The following is a 20,144-nucleotide window of genomic DNA, read 5'->3' as shown; positions in this document are numbered from 1 at the left end:
TAAACTTTCACTCAATTCACAATAAAAACCTTAAATCATAAAAAAGACAGTGGTGAGATGTGTCCTCTCCTCACAGTTGTGCAGTGATGGGCAGTCCCCTGCTCTTACAGTATAACCACTTGCTTTATTTCAGGCTCCTGACCTCTCAGTACAGTTTTGAAAAAGTTGACTAGGTTTAAATTTGTTGTTGTTGTCAAGTGTCATCGAGTCGATTCCGACCCATAGCAGCCCTGTATAGGGTTTCCAAGGAGCCACTGGTGAGCTTGAATCGCCGACCTTGCAGTTCAAACAGCTTTGCAGTCTGGCGCATGAACCCACAGCGCCACCCCAGGTTGAAAGTAGCAGGTTATTTTCCTCGTGATTATTCTTAGCTCCTTGATTTTTAATTTATTTTTCATTTCTATTGATATGGTGCCTGGCTACCATTAGCAACTGCTTTGAAAGGGATCACATTAGAAGCTTCTGAATAGAGTGGGAAGACATGTGAAACAAACCCCAAAATCATTGAAAAAGACCAGGCTTAATGGTCTGATGGAGATGAGTGGGAAACCCTTCAGGTCTGGAGTTCAGAAACATGTTAAGACTTTCAAAACAACCCCAAACTACCTGGTTGAGACGACTGCTCAAAGAATACAGTTTCTGTTAAATGTTCCTTTATCCTTTTTTCCTCTTCTTCCTTTTGTTGTTCTTTTGCAGATGGAAGAAGAGTAGCCACCACCTCCTTTCTTCCTAAAGCCTTCCTCTGACTCTGCTCGGAAACTTGGAGCCGGAATTTGTCTATTACACCATAGTGACAGGAGCGGACATCTCGATGACGAACCACACTGGAAACATCATAAAAATAATAAATGCAGTTTAGGGTTCTGAGAGCCTGTCATTCAGAGTGCAAGAGATTTTAATAGTTAAATAATATTAATTGGCAACCAAATACTCAAACAGCAGAAATTTACTAATGATTAAAAAAAAAAAAAGAACTTAGTATAAGCTACCCTCAAAATGAGTAGTTCTGAAACATTTCATGGAAGCACAACAAATAATAAAGTTCTTAAAATGAAACAGTTTTGAAAAAATTCTCTTTAGTAAGGACATTTTCCCCCAGGCATCAGTGTGCAGCAATATCGACTGAATAGAAATAAAGGTATGCCCCACTTTTTAAACATTCACTTTACGCCACTTTCCTTTTACAAAAGACCTACCAATATGAGTATTTATTTTTGCAGACAGAAAGAAATCCAAAGAGAATGTTCGCTTTTCTGAAAAAGTGCAACTAGCTTTCAGCATTTGTTTTTCAGGGAGCCCTTAAAGAAGTAGCAAGAACCCCAAATGACGAGAGTGGTGTCACCAAACTCCTTCCCCGGAAACTACACTCAGCACCTCAGCATCCAGCCGCTGTAGCTCTGAACCGTGTCTGGGAACAGTATCTGTTAGTGGGATTGTAGGGTCCGTACGTCATTTGGTATGGTGTATCTTGGCGTTTGGGAATGTTCAAAAAGGTTTCCCATATAAATAAATGGTCATTGCTTCTTTGCTTATGCCATTTCAGCTTATGAAAGGTTTCATGGAAATGCTCTAATTTCAGATAGCAGGAAAAAACTGCATAATGAAATGGTTCCTTCCCCACAAAAGATACATAGATTTCTACTGTCAATTATGTTTCAAGGAATAACTGGACTGCTTACCACAAGGTTGGTGGTTCAAACCCACTAACCGCTCCTTGGAAACCCTATCTAGTGTTGCTATGAGTTAATTGACTCGATGGCACTTAACAACAACAAACCTCACCCTAGACGTAAAACTGCATCCTATGTAACAGGTAGAAATAAGCAATTGGATAAGAAGCTAATCTCAACATGATGAGAACAAGTATGAAGCAATAGAACTTTTATTTGCGTTATCACAATTTCTTTTGTTATCACAATGTGTTTTACTTTGTTTGTACTAGAGGACACAAAACAAGTGGGTCAAAGGCAAGGGCAGATTATCCAATAAGTAAGGTATGCACGGGCTTACTTGTGTTTACTTACTAATCTGCTCAGTACAGAAAAATAAGTACAAGTAAGCACGTGGTTACCTTGTTTACTGGGTATTGAATGCCGATCAGAGATATTAACTTTTTAAAAAAGCTTTAATTCTTTAGGAAGGGGCTGTGGGGTTGGGATAAGAGATTGATGCTAGCCAGACCTAGAAGCAACATCTTGGATGTTAATAAGTAAGCACAGGCAAGCCCATGTTTACCTTGCTTACTGCATAATCACACACTGTAAGGTAACACATTTATGTGGAAAGAGTCTATGCATTTTTTTCTTTTTGGAAATAGCCCTTGCTTATTGTATACTTAATGAAAATCGAAAGAAATGTTCACTGAGATGGCATGTTGTTTTTGAGGTAAATTTTCACTGCAATAAAAATCAACTTTTAAAAGAAATGTGCAAAAACACATTCTCAAAGATACATCATGTTAGTGCTTTGAGATCATGAAAATGGATACACGGGAAGAGACACTTGATGTTTGTTCTCACAAGTTCAGTTAGGGGCCAGGCAAGAGACCCATCTGGTCACCACTAGTTCTAAAGTGAAAATTAAATATGAACAGCTTGCACAAATAAGCCTTTATCTGACACTTTAAGATGAAATTATCTGGAAGAGTTCAGGTCACTATTTACAGATGAATGGTCCCACACTTGCTTCTTGTCTGTATAGATAAACTTCAAGGTTTATTAGCGGCATCATTTCCGACTTTATATTGGTCTTAAGAATGTAGTCGTATTAGTTTCCCAAATGTCACTGTAATAACAGGATGTTCCAAAGAAAGCGAAATTCCCTATTAATATAACAGTAGCTGAAGCATTTTCGGGGAGGAAGCCAGCACTTTACTTTCATATGAATAGAAGCACAACAATGAAAAGGCGTTCCCAGAAATATTTAGACACATACTACCGCCAAGAAATATGATCAAGTACTTGGTTGATCTGTTTAGAATCTCTTAGGAACATCTTAAAAAGCATTTTGACAGACTGAAATTTTCAGCAAGAACCTCACATATTATCAATGCCTCTGTGGAAGCAGCTTCAAGAAAGCTCTTGTTCAAGTTAAAAACAGAAATATTAACACACTTACAACATGTTACCAGGAAGTGATTTTTGACTTACATATCCACACAACACTGAGGCTTTACTGCACCTGCAGCATCAGCGACAACATACTTATTTGGAGTAGTACACAAAACTGAAAGAAAAAGTCACAGTGGCCATTAGTGTCTTTAACAAAATTAGTTTCTCCAAGTCTAAAATTAGTTAGTTGAAACCCTTCAAAGAGACCTAGGAAACTCACCTTTGAACTTCAAAGCAAACTCATAAGGATTATAGAGAGTCAACACTTGTTTGTGTGTTGACTGATCATCTGCATAAAATATTAACTCTGTGGGAAACACAAACACAGGCAGACTTCCTTCCACTAATTCTGGTTGTCTTTTTGGTTGATGCATTGGCACTGAGTCCCCCTTGCTGCAGCTTCTCTTTGGACAGGTTGAAATCAACTCTGGACTTGTCTTCACTTCTGTTAAAAACTACAAAGCATTTTGGCAATCTAGAAGGGGAGGAAGAGAGACAGAAAAATGGAATTATATTCATTTTCATTAATCTACAGTCCCGCCACCAATTAACAGGCCTTCAAAATCATTGAAACATGACTTTTGGCTTTTCTTCTTGGCTTATTCCTATAGCTATTACCAAATTATACAAAACAACAACAAAATTATACAAGCTTTTTTCACATTCAAGATTTGGATCTGTGACGAATTGAAGAATTACCTGAATAAAGGAAAAGAGGCAAGCTCAAAGTGACATCATTATTTGTAAACCTCCAATTAAAAAAAGGTGTGTGTATGGTGGCTCCATATGATAAGTACTGGACTATGAACCACAAGGTTGGCGGTTCAAGCCCACCTGCCACTTCAGGAGAGAATGCTGAGGCTTTCTGCTCCCACAGAGATTTTACAGCCTCGGAAACCCTATAGAGTCACTAGGAGCCAAAATCAACTCCACGACACTTAACATTTTTTTAAAAAGTATACTATATTAAGCATTGCCACAACGGATTTTTCCGTGAGTCCACCACAATTCTTAAGCCATTAAAAAGATCAAACAAAATAAGTTTCCATGGTTTATGGAGAAAAACTCGAGGATCACTATTCCAGTCACTTCAACAATTTTTATTTAGTGCCTACTGGCAACATATGGAGGAGGAGTCCTGGTCGCGTCCTGGTTTAAAGTGTTGGGCTGTAGTTCCAAAAAGTCAGTACCTACAACCCTCCAGGTCCTCCACCAGAGAAAGATGTGGCAATCTGCTTCCGTAAAGATTGACAGCCTTGGGAACTGTAAGGGGCAGAGGTCTACTTTGTCCTAAAGGGTCACTATGAGTCAGAATCGACTCCAGGGCAATAGGTTTTGTTTTGTTTGGTTTGGCAAGATGGGTGGGAGAGTTTGCTTAATCTTTTTTTTTTTCTATTGCAACCCAAGACAAAATCCAAACTTGCTAAGCAGTGTGCTTTGCTTTTGTTATGATCAGTCAAAGTCTCTAAGCAGGCTTTGGCATGAGTGGCCCACACCTCCTCCCCTCCACCATCAAGCACACAGGTTTTGTGAGAGCCATTTTCTTCCAACTTCAGAGGCTTTTCTGGATTCCTTCTGGGATTCTTGACTGTTCCAGATAGTTAAAGCTGGCAGAAGTCAGATTGATAAGCACGAACATAACCATCATAGAACGTGTCTGGTCTTCATCCTGTGGCTCACACCTTTAAAACAGGCTAAAAGTCATTTCAATACTTGAAGTTCAGGTTCTTATACAGTCAAACAGAAATCTAACAAGTAAATGGTTTGGTTTTACCAGCTGTAGGAGCTCATGTGCTCTGCTTCAGACTGAGGCCTTTGTAAGTTTTATCAAATAGGACTGCAGTTGTGAAGTGTCGTCAAGTCAGTTCTGTCTCATAGCGACCCTGTGGTTCACAGTCCCGTGCTGATCTCTTGGATGCAATCCTGCAGGCAAATTTCTATTATTTTCTTTCAGCTGAAGGAACCGAGGGAACTGACAAGACCTATGTCAGAATTTAAGTCCTCAAAAACCTCAATCTAACTGAGAAGACCAAGTAAATAGTTAAGGGACTTTGTATGTAACGCACACCATGGAACACAGAGTGCTAGATGATCGGGAGACTACGTGACTAAATCTATCTGGGAGAGAGGGCAAGCAATGACATTTGAGGTGGTCCTCAAAGAAATAAGGAGCACACATGCATGTGTTGTGGGGGTAGTAAGAGCATTTCAACCAAGGCAAAGCATAAGTAAACGCACAGAAAGGTAGTAAGGGTGGTGCTAATGCTGTAGGCTGTCTCAGACAACCATTCTGCTTTTTATCCATATACTTACTTTACAGCATATCTGTTCATAACAGGGTGGGTTTTCTGTGTAGGTTTCTAATGAGACTTCGAGAGCAGAGGCCTAGAGACATCTCTATTAGCAATAATAGCTGTCACCTGTATCATTCATAACAGATTCTAAACTTTAGAAAATTATATATGTTGAATGATTTATATATGTAAAGCTCTTAGATAGCACTGACTCTGGGTGAGGCCATGTTCGAAAGTGTTTGCTATTATTATTAATATATTATTGATGATGAGGAGGCGACCAGACTGAGCCCAAAAGAACAAAATCAGCTGGCCTCCTGCCTCTTGGTCTATTCATTGTACCACACCAAATCAAATTGTTCATTGCAATAAAATAATTCTGCAAAGCATCTGATTAAATTATTTCTTTTTGAGTCTCAAAAGTCCTGGTGTGGCGCTGCAGGATAATGCACTAGACTGCAAGGTCAGTTTGAACTGCAAGGTCGGTGGTTCAAACCCACTGACCACTCCTTGGAAATCCTATACAGGGTCACTATGGGTTGGAAGCGACTCGGTGGCATTTCACAACAACAGTGCTCTTCTGGATGGAGGCTGGTGGCTCTGTAGGATAAACACTGGACTGTGAACCACAAAGCCAATGGTTTGAGCCCACCCAAAGATGAAGCTTTCTGCACCCACAAAAATTTACAACCTTAAAACACTATTGTGGTGGTGGGTGTGTACCAATAAGTCAATTCTGACTCACAGTGACTCTTTATAGGGTTTCCAAGGTTGTAAATCTTTGTAGAAGCAGAAAGCCTCATCTTTTTCCCATGGAGCGACGAGTACATTCGAACTGCTGACTCTGTGGTTAGCAGCCCAGGTCATAATTCACTATGCTATCAGGGCTCCTTCAGAAATCCTCCTATACAGGGTGACTCTGTGTCAGAACCGACGCCCTAGCACTTAACAACAACAACGCTCTTCTGAATCTCTTCCTTTTGCTAAGAGTCATACAACTCTATTTGGCTCTTGTTTGGTTCCTTATTTTATGTTTTTGTTTTAGAAACAAATAAGCTCTATAATAACTTTCTTAGGAAGCTCGGTTAACATTGATGTTGTTGTTGTTAAGTGCTGTTGAGTCAGTTCTGACCCACAGTGACCCTACACAGGGTTTCCAAGGAGCAGCTAGTGACCTTGAACCACCAACCTTGCGGTTCAAATCGACCTTGCAGTCCAGCGCATTAACACACTGTGCCACACCAGGACTAACATTAATAGGACATTCAAATTAGACATCACTAATAATCACTGGTAGCGTAGTGGTTACGAATCGGGCTGCAAACCGCAAGTTCAGCAGTTCGAAACTACCAGCAGCTCCGCGGGAGAAAGATGAGGCTTTCTGCTCCCATAAAGATTTACACCCTCGGAAACCCTGTACAGGGTCGCTGTTCCAAAAATAATAGAAATTTGCCTGCAAGATTGCATCCAAGAGATCATCACAGGACTGTGAACCACAGGGTCGCTATGACACGGAACTGACTTGACGGCACTACATAGCTACAGACCTATTTGATAAAAGTTAGAAAGGCCTCAGCCTGAAACAGAGCACATGAGCTCCACGGCACTTAACAACAACAACAACAACAACAACATCTCATTATAAAACTGTTAAGATGAGAATTTAGTTTATGATAAAAGCAGCATCTCTGATTAATATATGGATTATTCATTGAATGTTGGTATAACTGCCTATGTAGGAAAAAAAATAAAGCAGAATTTTCCACTCATGCCTTATACTAAGATAAATTCCTAATGGATCAAAACTTTAAACAGAAAAAATAATTTTTTTTTATGATCTCAGAGTTTCAGGGTTTTCTAACAATGACATATAAGACTAGAAACCAAAAAATAGTGATAGATACATAAATTGTTTTTAAAAATTCTGTGTGGTAGAAACTTTATAAGCAAAACCAAAATATTTGTAATTCATACTGACATCTTTGCTCTTCAACACTTAAGATAAATTCAAACTATGTTGTTGTTAGGTGTCATCGAGTCGTTACCAACTCACAGAGACCCTATGTACAACAGAATGAAACACTGCCCAATCCTGGGCCAACGTCACTACTGTTGCCACGCTTGAGCCCACTGATGCTGCCACTTTGCCAATCCATCTTGTTGGGGGTCTTCCTCTTTTTCTCTGACCCTCCACCTTACCAAACAGGATCTCGTTCTCTAGCCACTGGTCCCTCCTAACAATGTGTCCAAAGTGTGAGAGACAAAGTTTGGCCATCCTGGCTGCACTTCTTCCAACACAGATGTATTGGTTCTTTCAATATTTCAATATTCTCCTCCAACACCATAACTCAAAAGCATCAGTTCTTCTACGGTCTTCCTTATTCACCGTCCAGCTTCCGCATGCATGCATATGAGGTTATTGAAAATACCATGGCTTGGGTAAGGCACCCCTTAGTCCTCAAGTTGACATCTTTGCTCTTCAACACTTTAAAAAAGTCTTGTGTCTGATTTCTTGACTGCTGCTTCCATGAGTGTTGATAGTTGATCCAAAAAGAATGAAGTCCTTGACAACTTCAATCTTTTCTCCGTTGACAAGAATGTTGTTTATTGTTGGTCCAGTGGTGACGATAGACACAATTAAATATAATGTTTTACCTGTCAGGTTAGCAAAAGCAAAAGTCCAAAAGTTTAATAGCACATAGCAGGAGCAATTAGACAAGTTCGTATGTGGTTGGTGGGGGTGTAAATTGGCACTGCCAATAAATACACTTTCCCAAAATAAATGCATATACTTTCTGATCCAGAGATTCTGTCTCTAGGAATGTGCCCAACAGTATGGAGATGTTGAAACATGTATGTAAAAAAGGCATGTAGACACAAGGTTTTCTTCGTAGCATTGTGGATTAAACAAAAAAGTTCATGAGAACCACATATAAAGCAGAGCTTGGCAGTTTGTGAAGCGCTGTGGAGTTGGTTCTGACTCATAGCGACCCTGTATAGGGTTTCTGAGGAGTGGCTATTGAGTTTGAACCGGCGACCTTGTGGTCCAGCGCATTATCCTGCAGCACCACAGCAAGATACAAGCTAATGTTGCTGACAGCAAAAGATTGGAAATAGCACAAACAGCCATTAATAGCGTCTCCTTAAATCAAGTTTGGTGTATCTATTCATTGGGGTGTCTGTCAAAGAGAAAGAGGCACAGAGGGAATAGGAGCAAATACTGTTGAATGGTGATGTATGGAGGAGATTGTTATCATTGCAATGAAACGAAATACGATAGGATGAGTGTAAAACTGATGTTCTCCCATGTAAACTATTACTCGATTCACAGTAAAAGCTCTAAAAAAGAAATAAAGAAAGAAAAGAGGCAGTTCTTTGGGTAGTGTAGCTAGGATGTCCTGGGGAGAAGAGCAAGGTGCACTGCAGCGTGTAGAACATTTGTATTTGTACGAAGAAGGACCATAAACAAGCAGATCAACCTATTTTCCTGGATGGTGGTGATAGTAGTTACATGCCGTGGAGGTCATTCTGGCACATAGCGACCCTGCATGTCTCTGAAAGGAAACCCAAGAAAACAGGTATGGGGAGATTTTTCTCTGAGGAACCTTTTGTACCTTCTGAATTCTGAACCCTGTGAAAATCTATTCAAGAGAATTCAATTAAACAACTCTATTAGGGCCTGATTTGAAAAAGATGCCAGTTTTGAAACACAAGAGGGAATTTAGAAACAATGTGTGAAGAAAAAAAAAAGTAATGATCTCTGGTAATTATCATCCCCTTTAACATGATATTGAAAGCCTGCAACTATGTATTAAATCAAATGAGTTCCATTGTTCAAAATCATTTTACATGCAATAGAAACTCATTACAATAAAAAAAAACAAAGGCAGGGAGATCTTTAACCCAATACAGTTTTCATTTATGATTTATGAAATGATCCATAAATCCAGCTGTAGAAGTCAAAATTATCCACTGGAAACAAAAGTTACAAACTGTTGCACTGGCCAGAATAGAAATTTTACAGGCTTTCAACAATTGTTCAGTTATTAAGTGCTGACCCATGGTGACCCCAGGGAGGGCTTGCAAGGAGTGGCTGGTGAGCTTAAACCACCAGCCTTGTGGTTCAAACGACTTTGCAGTCCAGTGCATTAGTCCACAGCACCAAATTCCTATTATTTATATTTTGAAGTTTTCACTTTCCGTTTTGAAAAGGAACACATTTTTCTATGAATCATGAATAAGCTATCAATTTCCTCGTTGGATTAAATTATACCCCTCAAAAGTATGTGTTGAAATCCTAACCTGTTTTGGAAACCCCATCAGGTAGTTCTGCTCTGTCCTATATGGTTTCTGTGAGTTGGAATTGATTCAGCAACTGTGGTTTGTTTTGTTTGGGGTGGGCTTTATAGTCTGGTTTTCTACTTTTATGCAAATACAGTCATACCTACGCAAGGTGGTCTCTAAATCTAATCACTTCTAAGTTGTACGCTACGATGAGATGCCCAGCTACAAACCAAGGAACCAAGGAACCAAGGAACGAACAGAGCCTAGAGTCTAGACCTGGATTTAGACTTTCAGCCTATATAACAAGAACAAAAGTTTTGGGGGTTTTTTTGTTTTTTTTTTTAAGTCACCCACTGTTGGTATTTATATTATGGCAGGATTGCTGTTGTTGTTAAGTACCGTGGAGTTGGTTTCGTTCGACTCATAGTGATCCTGCACAGGGTTTCTGAGGCTGCAAATCTTTACAGGAGCAGAAAGCCTCATCTTTCTCCTGCGGAACAGCTGGTAGTTTTTAACTGACAACCTTGAGGTTAGCAGTCCGATTCGTAACCACTACGCTATCAAATCCCACACCATTATTTTGTGGCTTCCTGGTGTAGAGCTATAGGATCAGTACAAGACTGCGAAGCACATGGTCTACAGTCAAACTCACCAGTTGTTCCTTGGAAATCCTATATAGGGTCTCTATGAGTCGGAATCGACTCGACGGCACTTAATAACAAGAAGAAAGTTTAAAACAATGATCATTTGAATGACAACCAGTGGAAACTCAGGAGGAATCAGCGCTAGGTCACCAGAGCCACAGTAACAGTGCTGCCAACAAACATAAGGCGGCATAAGACCTGCCTGTAATTGATGGGTTTCCGGAGCTGGCCGCTTTTTCTTGTCTCCAGTCCATAAAGCAAAACAACTTAAGCGCAAAAATCCTGGGGCGACTATCAACTAAAATGGTAAAACTTTGCTGCAAGTCAGTTTATGAGGTTGTTTCCCAAAAGTCAAACATCCCCAAAGACAGAGAATAGCCAACTTTGGACACTTCATTTTGCTGATAATGAAAGTTGGCTCAGATGGTCAAGTGCAGTCTCTAGAAGTCTGGTCTCTAGCCTCACACTGCCTTTTCCCCTCATCTCCTCCGCCTATCAAACCACAAAGTTCTGCCTCCTGAATGACTGACATGGAAGGTCCTCTCCAGAAACCATCCCTGGCTCGTCAAGTCTCAAATGCAAGATGATCTGAAATGCAAGTCGCCAAGCATGCATTATTTTTATTCATGTCTTTCACTTTCTGTCTCATAAAGAAAAATCACACTTGCTACTCCTGGTGATGACACCCTAACTATGGCTGTCAGTAACTTGTTGTTAGGTAACTTCAAGTCAGTTCCGACTCAGAGAGACCCCATGTACAACAGAACGAAACACTGTCTGGTTCTGTGCCACTCTCACAATTGTTATAATGTTTGAGCCCATTGCTGCTGCCACGGTGCCAATCCATTTTGTTGGGGTCAGGGGGGTTCCTCTGTTTCACTGACCCTCCACTTTACCAAACATGATGTCATTCTCCAGGGACTGTCCCACCTGATAACATGTTTTTGAAGTATGAGAGACAAAGTCTGGCCATCTTGACTTCTAAGGAGCATTCTGGCTGTACTTTTTCAAGATACATTTGTTTGTTCTTCTGGCGGTCAAAAAATGCTGTTGAGTTGAATTTCAACTCATAGTGACTCTGTGGGACAGAGCAGAACTGACCCCACAGGGTTTCCAAGACTATAAATCTTTCTGGAAGTTGACTCCCACATCTTTATCCCACAGTAGTGATCAGTTGGAATAGCTAACCTCTTAGCTGTGGGGCACTTTAACCCTGGTGCTACCAGGAGATATTATTAGGTATAAATCACTGAGGCTTACCCTATGCTTCCTCTCTAGCCACTGAAATATTAAACACATTCTTCAAAGGCTAGTTCAGGTTCTAACTCCATACAACCTTCCTGGATACTCTGGTCTATGTCTCTTATTTAAAATACTTTCTGTATGGATCCCTTGTATGAATTGGTTCTGATATCCCAATCAGATTTCATAATGCCACATGGGAGCCATGTTGGACTTCCCTGGCTTCAGAAACAGAATCAAACTTGAAATCTGCCCAAGGCCGATTCTTAATGAAGTGGAGGTCAGACATGCTTCTACCCTACAATCTTCTTTATCCTATTCTGACACCAACCATCCCTCTCACTCTCTGCTTCATATCTGGGTTCGATCAACTATTTCAATGGCCACACAGAACTCATAACAATACTCATGTTTATGGGGTATATTAGGGAAGTGAACAGGGTACAATTCGGGATCAAAAACCAACTCAGGACGCAGCAGTTCTCCAGTCAGAAGTGTCTCTTGTCTGTCATGCTGCAGGCACACCTCACTCTTGTCTTCAGCCTCCCAGCCATGTGGTCCCTTGGCCTCTGTCTCAGTCCGCGGGCCTAATGCTTGTAGTAGCTCTATCTTTCCATTCCACCACCTCTATCGCCTCCTTTATTTACTCTCACCGTTTTTCTAGGCAGGAATCTCACGCTCCACTCACGCTCTTCTTTCTTGATGGTCCTGGGGTTGTCTGAATCTGCTTCTGAGATAGCTCCTTTTAAACCTAATTGGAGGGCAAAACTAACCAATCCCAGCCTTAGAGTCCTGTTCACTTTATTTGCATGGTCCCACCCAATCACTTGGCGAGAATTAAGAAGACATTGGTTAGAAAAACCATACCAAGTAAATTCAAGGCACCACAGTTAAGTACTGTTGAGTCGATTCCGATTCCAACTCATAGCAACCCTGTATAGGGTTTCCAAGGAGTAAACTGAGAGGTTTGAACCGCCGAACTTGTGGTTTGCAGTCCAGTGTTTATCCTATAGTGACACACCAGGACTCATATATATATTTGTTGTTGTTGTTATGTGCCGTGGAGTTGGTTCCGACTCACTGTGACCCTGTTTAGGGTTTCCAAGGCTTTCAATCTTCACAGGAGCAGAAAGCCTTATTTTTCTCCCATTGAATGACTGGCAGGCTCAAACCACAGACCTTGTGGTTCGCAGTTGAAGGCTTACCATAAGAAGCCACCTCGCTCCTATATATATGTATAATATGTTATGCAGTGGCTCAGTACTGGACTTTGAACCACAAGTTCTGCAGTTTGAGCCCACCTAGGGAGAAAGTGGAGGCTTTCTGCTCCTGCAAAGATTTATAGTATTGGAAACCCTATAAAGGGTCACTATGAGTTGGAACTGACTGACCAGAACTTAATAACAACAACAAGTATGTTTTTGCATGATCCCACCCAATCACTTGATGTGAATTTAAGACTTTGTCTAGAAAAGCCATATCAAGTAAATTTAAGGTACCATAGTTGTTAAGTGCTGTCGAGTTGGCTCCGACTCATAGCGAACTTGTGTAGGGTTTCCGAGGAGTGGCTGGTGGGTTTGAACCACAAACCTTACAGTTACCAGTCCAGTATTTATCCTATAGAGCCACATCAGGACTCACACATTCTCTGTCTTTCTGTTTCTCTCCCTCTCGATATATGTATATGTTGTTGCTGTTGTTCAATACCTTTGAGTCGGTTCCAACTCATAGCAACCCTTTATAGGGTTTCAGAGGAGCAGCTGGTGAGTTTGATCCGCCAAACTTGTGGTTCAAACTGACCTTGTGGTCCAGCCTTGTGCTTGTCTTACAGTGCCACACCAGGACTCCTATATATTTTATACATATATACATAGAACACGCATGAGAGAGACCTGGTAGTGTAGTGGGTTACATGTTGGCTGCTAACCACAAGGTCAACAGTTCAAATCCACCAGTCACTCCATGGGAGAACAGTGAGGCTTTCTGCTCCCATAAAGATGTATAGCCCTTAAAGATGATAGAGGTAGTGATACACACACAACCTTGGAATAGCAGTATTCTGTGTATAGATACATGGACAGAGACACAGACTGAATGAGTACGGGAGGAAAAGGAGGATATATATGTATATTCCACAACTATCTAAGAGTTTAAAAGAGGCTATTTATAAATGGGTAAGGATCTCTGGTAGCGTAGTGGTTACGAATTGGGCTGCGAATCATCAAGGTCAGCAGTTCGAAACTACCAATGGTTCTGCAGGCAAAAGATGAGGCTTTCTGCTCCTGTAAAGATTTACAGCCTCGGAAACCCTGTACAGGGTTGCTATGAGTCGGAACCAACTCCACGGCACATAACCACCACCACCATAGGGAGGAAGAGGGGCAACCATTGTTTTATGGAGGGGATTGCAATCATTGAGATGAAACAATGTATATGATTTGTTGTTTATTTAAGTGATGATCTAGTCTGTAAACTTTCACTGAATTCACAGTAATAAAAAAAAGGTTTACAGCCTTGGAAGCCCTAAGCAGTCGGAACCAACCTGATGGCACGCAGCAATATATATACTGCTGTGTGCCATCAAGTTGGTTCCGACTGTATAGGGCTATAACTATATGGAGCTCTGGTAGCATAGTGGTTACAAATTGGGCTGCAAACCACAGAGTCAACAGTTCGAAACTACCAGCTGTTCCGCGGGAGAAAGATGAGGCTTTCTGCTTCTGTAAAGATTTACAGCCTCGGAAACCCTGTACAGGGTCGCTATGCATCAGAACCAACTCCATGGCACATAACAACAACAGTATATATATATATATATATATATATATATATATATATATATATATATATATCACATCTCAAAGTGGGTACTCAACAGGTACTAAGTAAGCTACAGGTGTCTACAAAATACGTTTTTTTCCGCCCAAAAATATCCCTTCCCACATAAGGAGCTCTGGTAGCGTAGTGGTTACAAATTGTCAAGGTCGGCAATTTGAAACTACCAGCAGTTCTGCGGGAAAAAGATGAAGCTTTCTGCTCCCGTAAAAATTTACAGCCTCGGAAACCCCGACTCCGTGGTACTTAAGAACAACAGATGAACATACTTTGATGGGAAAAGACAGGTCGAGTAGTCCCATGCAGAGGTACATGTACAACTTAGGTAGTTACTTGCTGTGGGCCAGAGGGAAGCGGAGATCACAAGTACTCCCAGTTGTGGCTCCTCCATCCTCTATGGGAACCCCCAGTGTTACAGATAGAGAGTGCAGCTGGGTGCTGGTGACACAGGTCGACTTGGCCTCTTCCTCTGTTATCAAATGCACGCAAGCAGCAATCCTAACTGAAACTTGAAAGGAAACCTAATGTGTGCACACCACCTTGTGACCACTTTGCAAACTACTTGTCCACACACTCTCCACTGTCTATCAAGGGAAGCCCATGCCCCCAGAGTTATGTATTTTCTCTTTCGTACCTCATTTCAGATCGGACAGAAAAAAAAAAAAAAAGATAAAGCTGTGAGATAAACAAAGAACCCAATTAAAAAATGGGCACAGGACATGAACAGACACTTCACCAAGGAGGAGATCCGGGCAGCCAACAAACATAAGAAGAAATGTTCACGATCACTAGCCATTAAAGAGATGCAAATCAAAACAACAATGAGATATCTTCTCACACCAGCAATAACAGCAAAGATCAAAACAGTAGAGGACAATAAATGCTGGCGAGGATGTGGAGAGACTGGGACCCTCCTACATTGCTGGTGGGACTGCAAAATGGTCCAACCACTCTGGAAAACAACACGGTGCTTCCTCACAAGGTTGGAAATAGAAATACCTTATGATCCAGCAATTCCTCTACTTGGTATTTACCCACAAGTAATAAAGGCCATAACACGAGTAGATACATGCACACCAATGTTCACAGCAGCACAACTTACAATAGCAAAAAGATGGAGACAGTTTAAGTGCCCATCAACTGAAGAGTGGATAAACAAACTGTGGCACATACACACAGTGGAATACTATGCTACCTTGAAGAACAACAAGGAAGTTGCAAGCCACCGCATAACATGGATGAACCTTGAGGACATTATATTGAGTGAAATTAGTCAGTCACAAAAGGAGAAATACTGCATAGGACCATTATTGTAAAAGATTAAGAAAAAGTATGCACACTAAAAGGGAGAAAAATTCTTTGCTGGTTACTGGAGTTTATGGGGTGTGGTGAGGGGAGGGAGGGGAAGGTGGAGCACAGGGGAGGGTACAGACGCAGGATAGCTTGGGTGCTGGGGGAGGGAGGAGGGCAATATTCAAGAAGGGGGAGGGGAATGGAAGAACAAGGCAGATGGGAGAACAGTTAGGCAGGTTTGCATGTGGGACAGAGGTAAATAATGATGTATGCACAACCTTGGAACAACAGGGCTCGGGGATACAGGGATTGAGGCATAATTTGAATGGGTCAAAGGGGGGGAAATAATGTTAAGACGCTTTTCTGTCTTTTGAATCTTGGTTTCCCTTGCCAACTATTGTAAAATAGACACTTGAGAGGGAGAGAAGAGAATAGCCAGAAACATCACCATAGAAAGCATTTAAGTATGTCTTCATATATAAAAGGGGGCTAGAACTTGCCAGGGGAAGGAGGCTCCCTGTGGAGCCTTTGCATTGCATAGGACCATAGGCTGAATCCTGAACTGCATCCAGAATCTTCTGAGGTGGGAAGCTTCTACTTGAAAGGACAAGCAGATCAGACTGGAGTGGCTAGAAGAACAGAAGATACTTCTTGAAAGAAAGACCAGAAGGAAAAATCAAAAACAGTAACAGCCGTCTGATTGACTACTACAATAACAAGCAAGTTTTTCCCCCAGGAACCATCAAGGCAACTGGTCAGGTCCCATCAAGGCAAACCCCCTTCCAAGACTGAGACTCAAGAAGAATATATGAGCAGGCATGTGGTCTGGTTGCTGACCATGTTGGTCACCAATTAGGGGAAGTGGGGGGAAAATAGCAATGAAGTTGTGAGCTAAGTCCGACCACATTCAATAGAGTCCTGTTAACCTGGATTGAGACCTGGTTGGCCAGCAGTATGATAAGACCTGGGGACTCCTGGGCCATAGCCCCGGAGGACTAGGGCAGAGAATGAAGGGTCCGGCTGATATGAAGTGAGGGGAGATGCACACTTGCAGATAGTACCCATTTGATCTGGCTTCAATGGCTGGATGGCCAGAACACGACAAGAGGAAGAAAGAAGAGGGAAAGAAGAGTAATCCACTACAATTTGATGAACTTGACCTGTTTGTGGCTGCAGTATGGCAAAGGAGCAAACAAATCTTTACAGTGAGGATTATTTACACAGGGCCGACAAGGATGGGTAACTTAGACATTGGCTACCCAAAATGGGGGGGGCTACAAAGGCAAGAAACGACTGGCTAACAAGGTTTCAATAGTTCCAGAGGATATGGGGAAAGTTTAACTCTCCACTGAGTGGTTTCCAACCTGTCTGGATGGGGCTGATGAAAGGTGATGGGGATAAGACTCTTGTGGTTCAACAGGGAATGATTACTATCAGGGCTGACTGTGAGTGTTAGAAAGGTAAAGGTAGACTTTTTGTAACAAACCGAGTGGAGTGGTTGATTTTACAGTCCAGGAGTGGAGTTCCCCGGGACCATCAAGGGAGAAAAGTGAAGTGCAGGACCCTATTCAGAGAAGCAGGGATGGAGGCAGAGATGATGATGTGGAGAGATGGAGTGGCTGGGGACTCAAGACTCAGAGAGGGAGAGGGGCTGTGCGCTGGCGGCTGGGGCGCAGGCGTGCGGGGTATACCCTTTGGTTGTTTGATGATGCATATAGGGGATTACAATGAAATGAAATACAATAGGATGAATGAATGTAAAGATAATGTTCTCCCATGTAAACTATTACATAATTCACAATAAAAAACTTTTTAAAAAGCAGTGAGATAAATAGGAGACTGTGAAGTAGCATAGAAACCACTTTCAAAGAGTATTCTCATTGACTTGGGTAGACATTTGCTATCGCTACGTGTTGACGAGTTGATTCCAACTCACAGGGACCCAATGTGACATCGCAGAACTGCCTCATGGAGTTTCTTAGGTTTTAACTGTTACAGAAGCAGAATGCCGAATCTTTCTCCTGCAGAGCCACAGGTAGGCTTGAACTGCTGTTTTAGTTAGGAGCCAGGGCCCCTTGCCAGACACTTACCACTCTGTTTTATTTTTGGTTTTTAAAGGAGACCTGTTGGTACAGTGGTTAAGGCACTCAAGCTGCTAACCAAGAAGGGCAGCAGTTGGAACCTACCAGATGCACCATAAGAGAAAAAACTTACAGCCTGGGAAACTGCATGGAGCAGTTCTACCGTGTCCTGTTGAGTTGCTCTGAGCTGGAGTGTTTTTGTTTGTTTGTTTGTTTTGGCGGAGGGGGGTAGTCACTAGGTGGCACAGGTAGTGAAATGTTCAACTACTAAATGACAGGAAGAAAGGACTGGCAATCACAAACATGAAAATCCTACTGGCGGTAGTTCTACTCTGACACCCATGGGTCTCCATGAGTTGCAGTTGACTGGTGGTGGATCCTTTTTTGGAAAGAATAGGATGCAAAAAGGTCCTTAGGGATTCTTGCACTGTGGGGTTCAAAGTCTGATCATTCTAAAACCGGCCTTCCCCAGCTTATTGGCTACTACCTGTCCCTGTTTACACTGATAAGAGTTCACAGCCCCGCCTTCAGGCCACCTCCTTTTATCAGGACCCAGGGGCTATCTCCCTTCTCCACATTTGGTACAGCACTTGCCAATGACCAACTAAACAGGAAATCATTACAAACAAGTTCTTTTGCTTTAGTCTCACTAGCACTAAAAGCTCTCTTCTCCCTCCCACTGCCTAAACTCTACTCTCTTCCTCGTTGAATTTCTAGGGTTGTCTAATAGGAGTTTGAATAGCTGGTATGTTCTTACAGTTCACTCTTTCACAAGCAATAGTATACAGTTCACTTTATATTCATTATAGCCATTGCTCATTAGTTGGTAATTTTGTTTTCATTTGTCATCTAGGTTTTTGGCATAATTTGATATCTTATAAATGGAACTGAGTTTTAAATGGTATATACAGTAATAGCCTAGCCCATACTCAAGATGTAAAAGTCAAGTAGTGCACACTTTGTGTTGTTGTTAAGTACCAGTGAGTCAGTTCTGATTCATAGCAATCTTGTACAGGGTTTTCACGGGGTGGCTGGTGAGTTTGAACTGCAAACCTTGTGGTTAACAGTCCAGTGCTTATCCTACAGCACCACACCAAGACTCTTATACATTTCATAGTGATTCACAATAAAAGCTTCCAGACAGATGGGCTGAAAGTAAGGATTAAAGGGTTTGGGAGTTGGATTTTGCTCATTATAAGCTTTACTTAACTATTTGAATGTCTTAACTGTATGCTTTTATTACTTGGATAAAAAAATGCAAAAAGACTTTAAAAATCTAAGTTGTGATATTTTTTACCCCATTTACAGAAGATAATTTTAACAGGGACTCTAAAAACCCAGGCCTCTTTGAATCAGCTATTCTCCACCGCTGTAAGGAAATGAAACTGAAATTCAAAATGATCATACAGAGATGTACTTCAAGATACCGTTGAAAAAAATAATACTTAAAAAAAATAACACAGTTGTATTTTCTTTAAAACTAGTGATTCCCAGTCTTTGTTTTTACAACATTCCAATGTCTTTAGTTACTTCAAAATGTCTGTGCAATTCTTAAAGCAAAATCCATATCAATTCATTATATAAAGTATATATATTTATGTTGCTTTTTGGAGTCATGAATTCATTCAACATTTACTGAGCATTAGATACAAAGCATTCTGCTAGGAAATATGGAGCAAAGTTGAAAACAATGTCTCAGCCATCCAAGAACTATCTAGCACGGAAAGGCATATCCAAAGTAATTTGTTGTTGTTAAGTGCTGTCCAGTCATTTCTAACCCACAGCGACCCTAGGAGGGGCTGGTGAACTTGAACCATCGACCTTGTGATTCAAAGGACTTTGGAGTCCAGTGCCTTAGCCCACAGTGCCACACCAAGACTCTATCCAAAGTAATGGGGATGTGTTAATGTGACAAATGTTAAAACACTGTCATGAAGTGCTCTTTGGGGGATTCAGAAACTAACAGTAGGCCTTAACAAACAGGAGGTTGCAATAAAGGGTGAATTCCATAAAAAGGGAAGGTCTCATGTAGAGGCATGAAAGGGCTTCTCAACAAGATCTTTGGCAAAGCAAATGTTGTGTCCAGGGAGTAGCAAAAGATAACCTCTGGGAAGGTATGAGAAATGAGGAGAATGAGAAAGAGCCAAGTTTGGGGGTTTAGACTAGATTCTGTAGGCCAGTGGTTCTCAACTAGGCTCAGTCAGCTCTATCTGGGAACTTGATAGAAATGCAAATTCTCATGGTTACAAATCGGGCTGCGAAGCTTAAGGTCAGCAGTTCAAAACTACCAGCTGTTCCGCGGGAGAAAGATGAGGCTTTCTGCTCCCGTAAAGATTTACAGCCTCGGAAACCCTGTACAGG

General features: G+C 41.4%; 1 protein-coding gene across 1 annotated transcript in view; it reads right to left on the bottom strand.

Moving 5' to 3' along the window:
• Window positions 1-20,144, bottom strand: part of MOSPD1 (motile sperm domain containing 1) — a 46,440-nt gene that overhangs the window by 18,188 nt on the left and 8,108 nt on the right. The window contains exons 2-4 of the mRNA XM_006862796.1: window positions 3,331-3,585; window positions 3,150-3,225; window positions 607-824 (exon numbers count right to left, since the gene is read on the bottom strand). Of these exons, the coding sequence (XP_006862858.1) occupies window positions 607-824; window positions 3,150-3,225; window positions 3,331-3,484 (448 nt within the window). The 5' untranslated portion in view covers window positions 3,485-3,585. The remainder of the gene's footprint in view (window positions 1-606; window positions 825-3,149; window positions 3,226-3,330; window positions 3,586-20,144) is intronic.

The sequence above is a fragment of the Chrysochloris asiatica genome, unplaced genomic scaffold (assembly GCF_000296735.1).
Source record: "Chrysochloris asiatica unplaced genomic scaffold, ChrAsi1.0 scaffold00051, whole genome shotgun sequence".
NCBI lineage: Eukaryota > Metazoa > Chordata > Mammalia > Afrosoricida > Chrysochloridae > Chrysochloris > Chrysochloris asiatica.
Note: the sequence above shows the minus strand (reverse complement) of the source record. Positions and strands in the feature narration are given on the sequence as shown.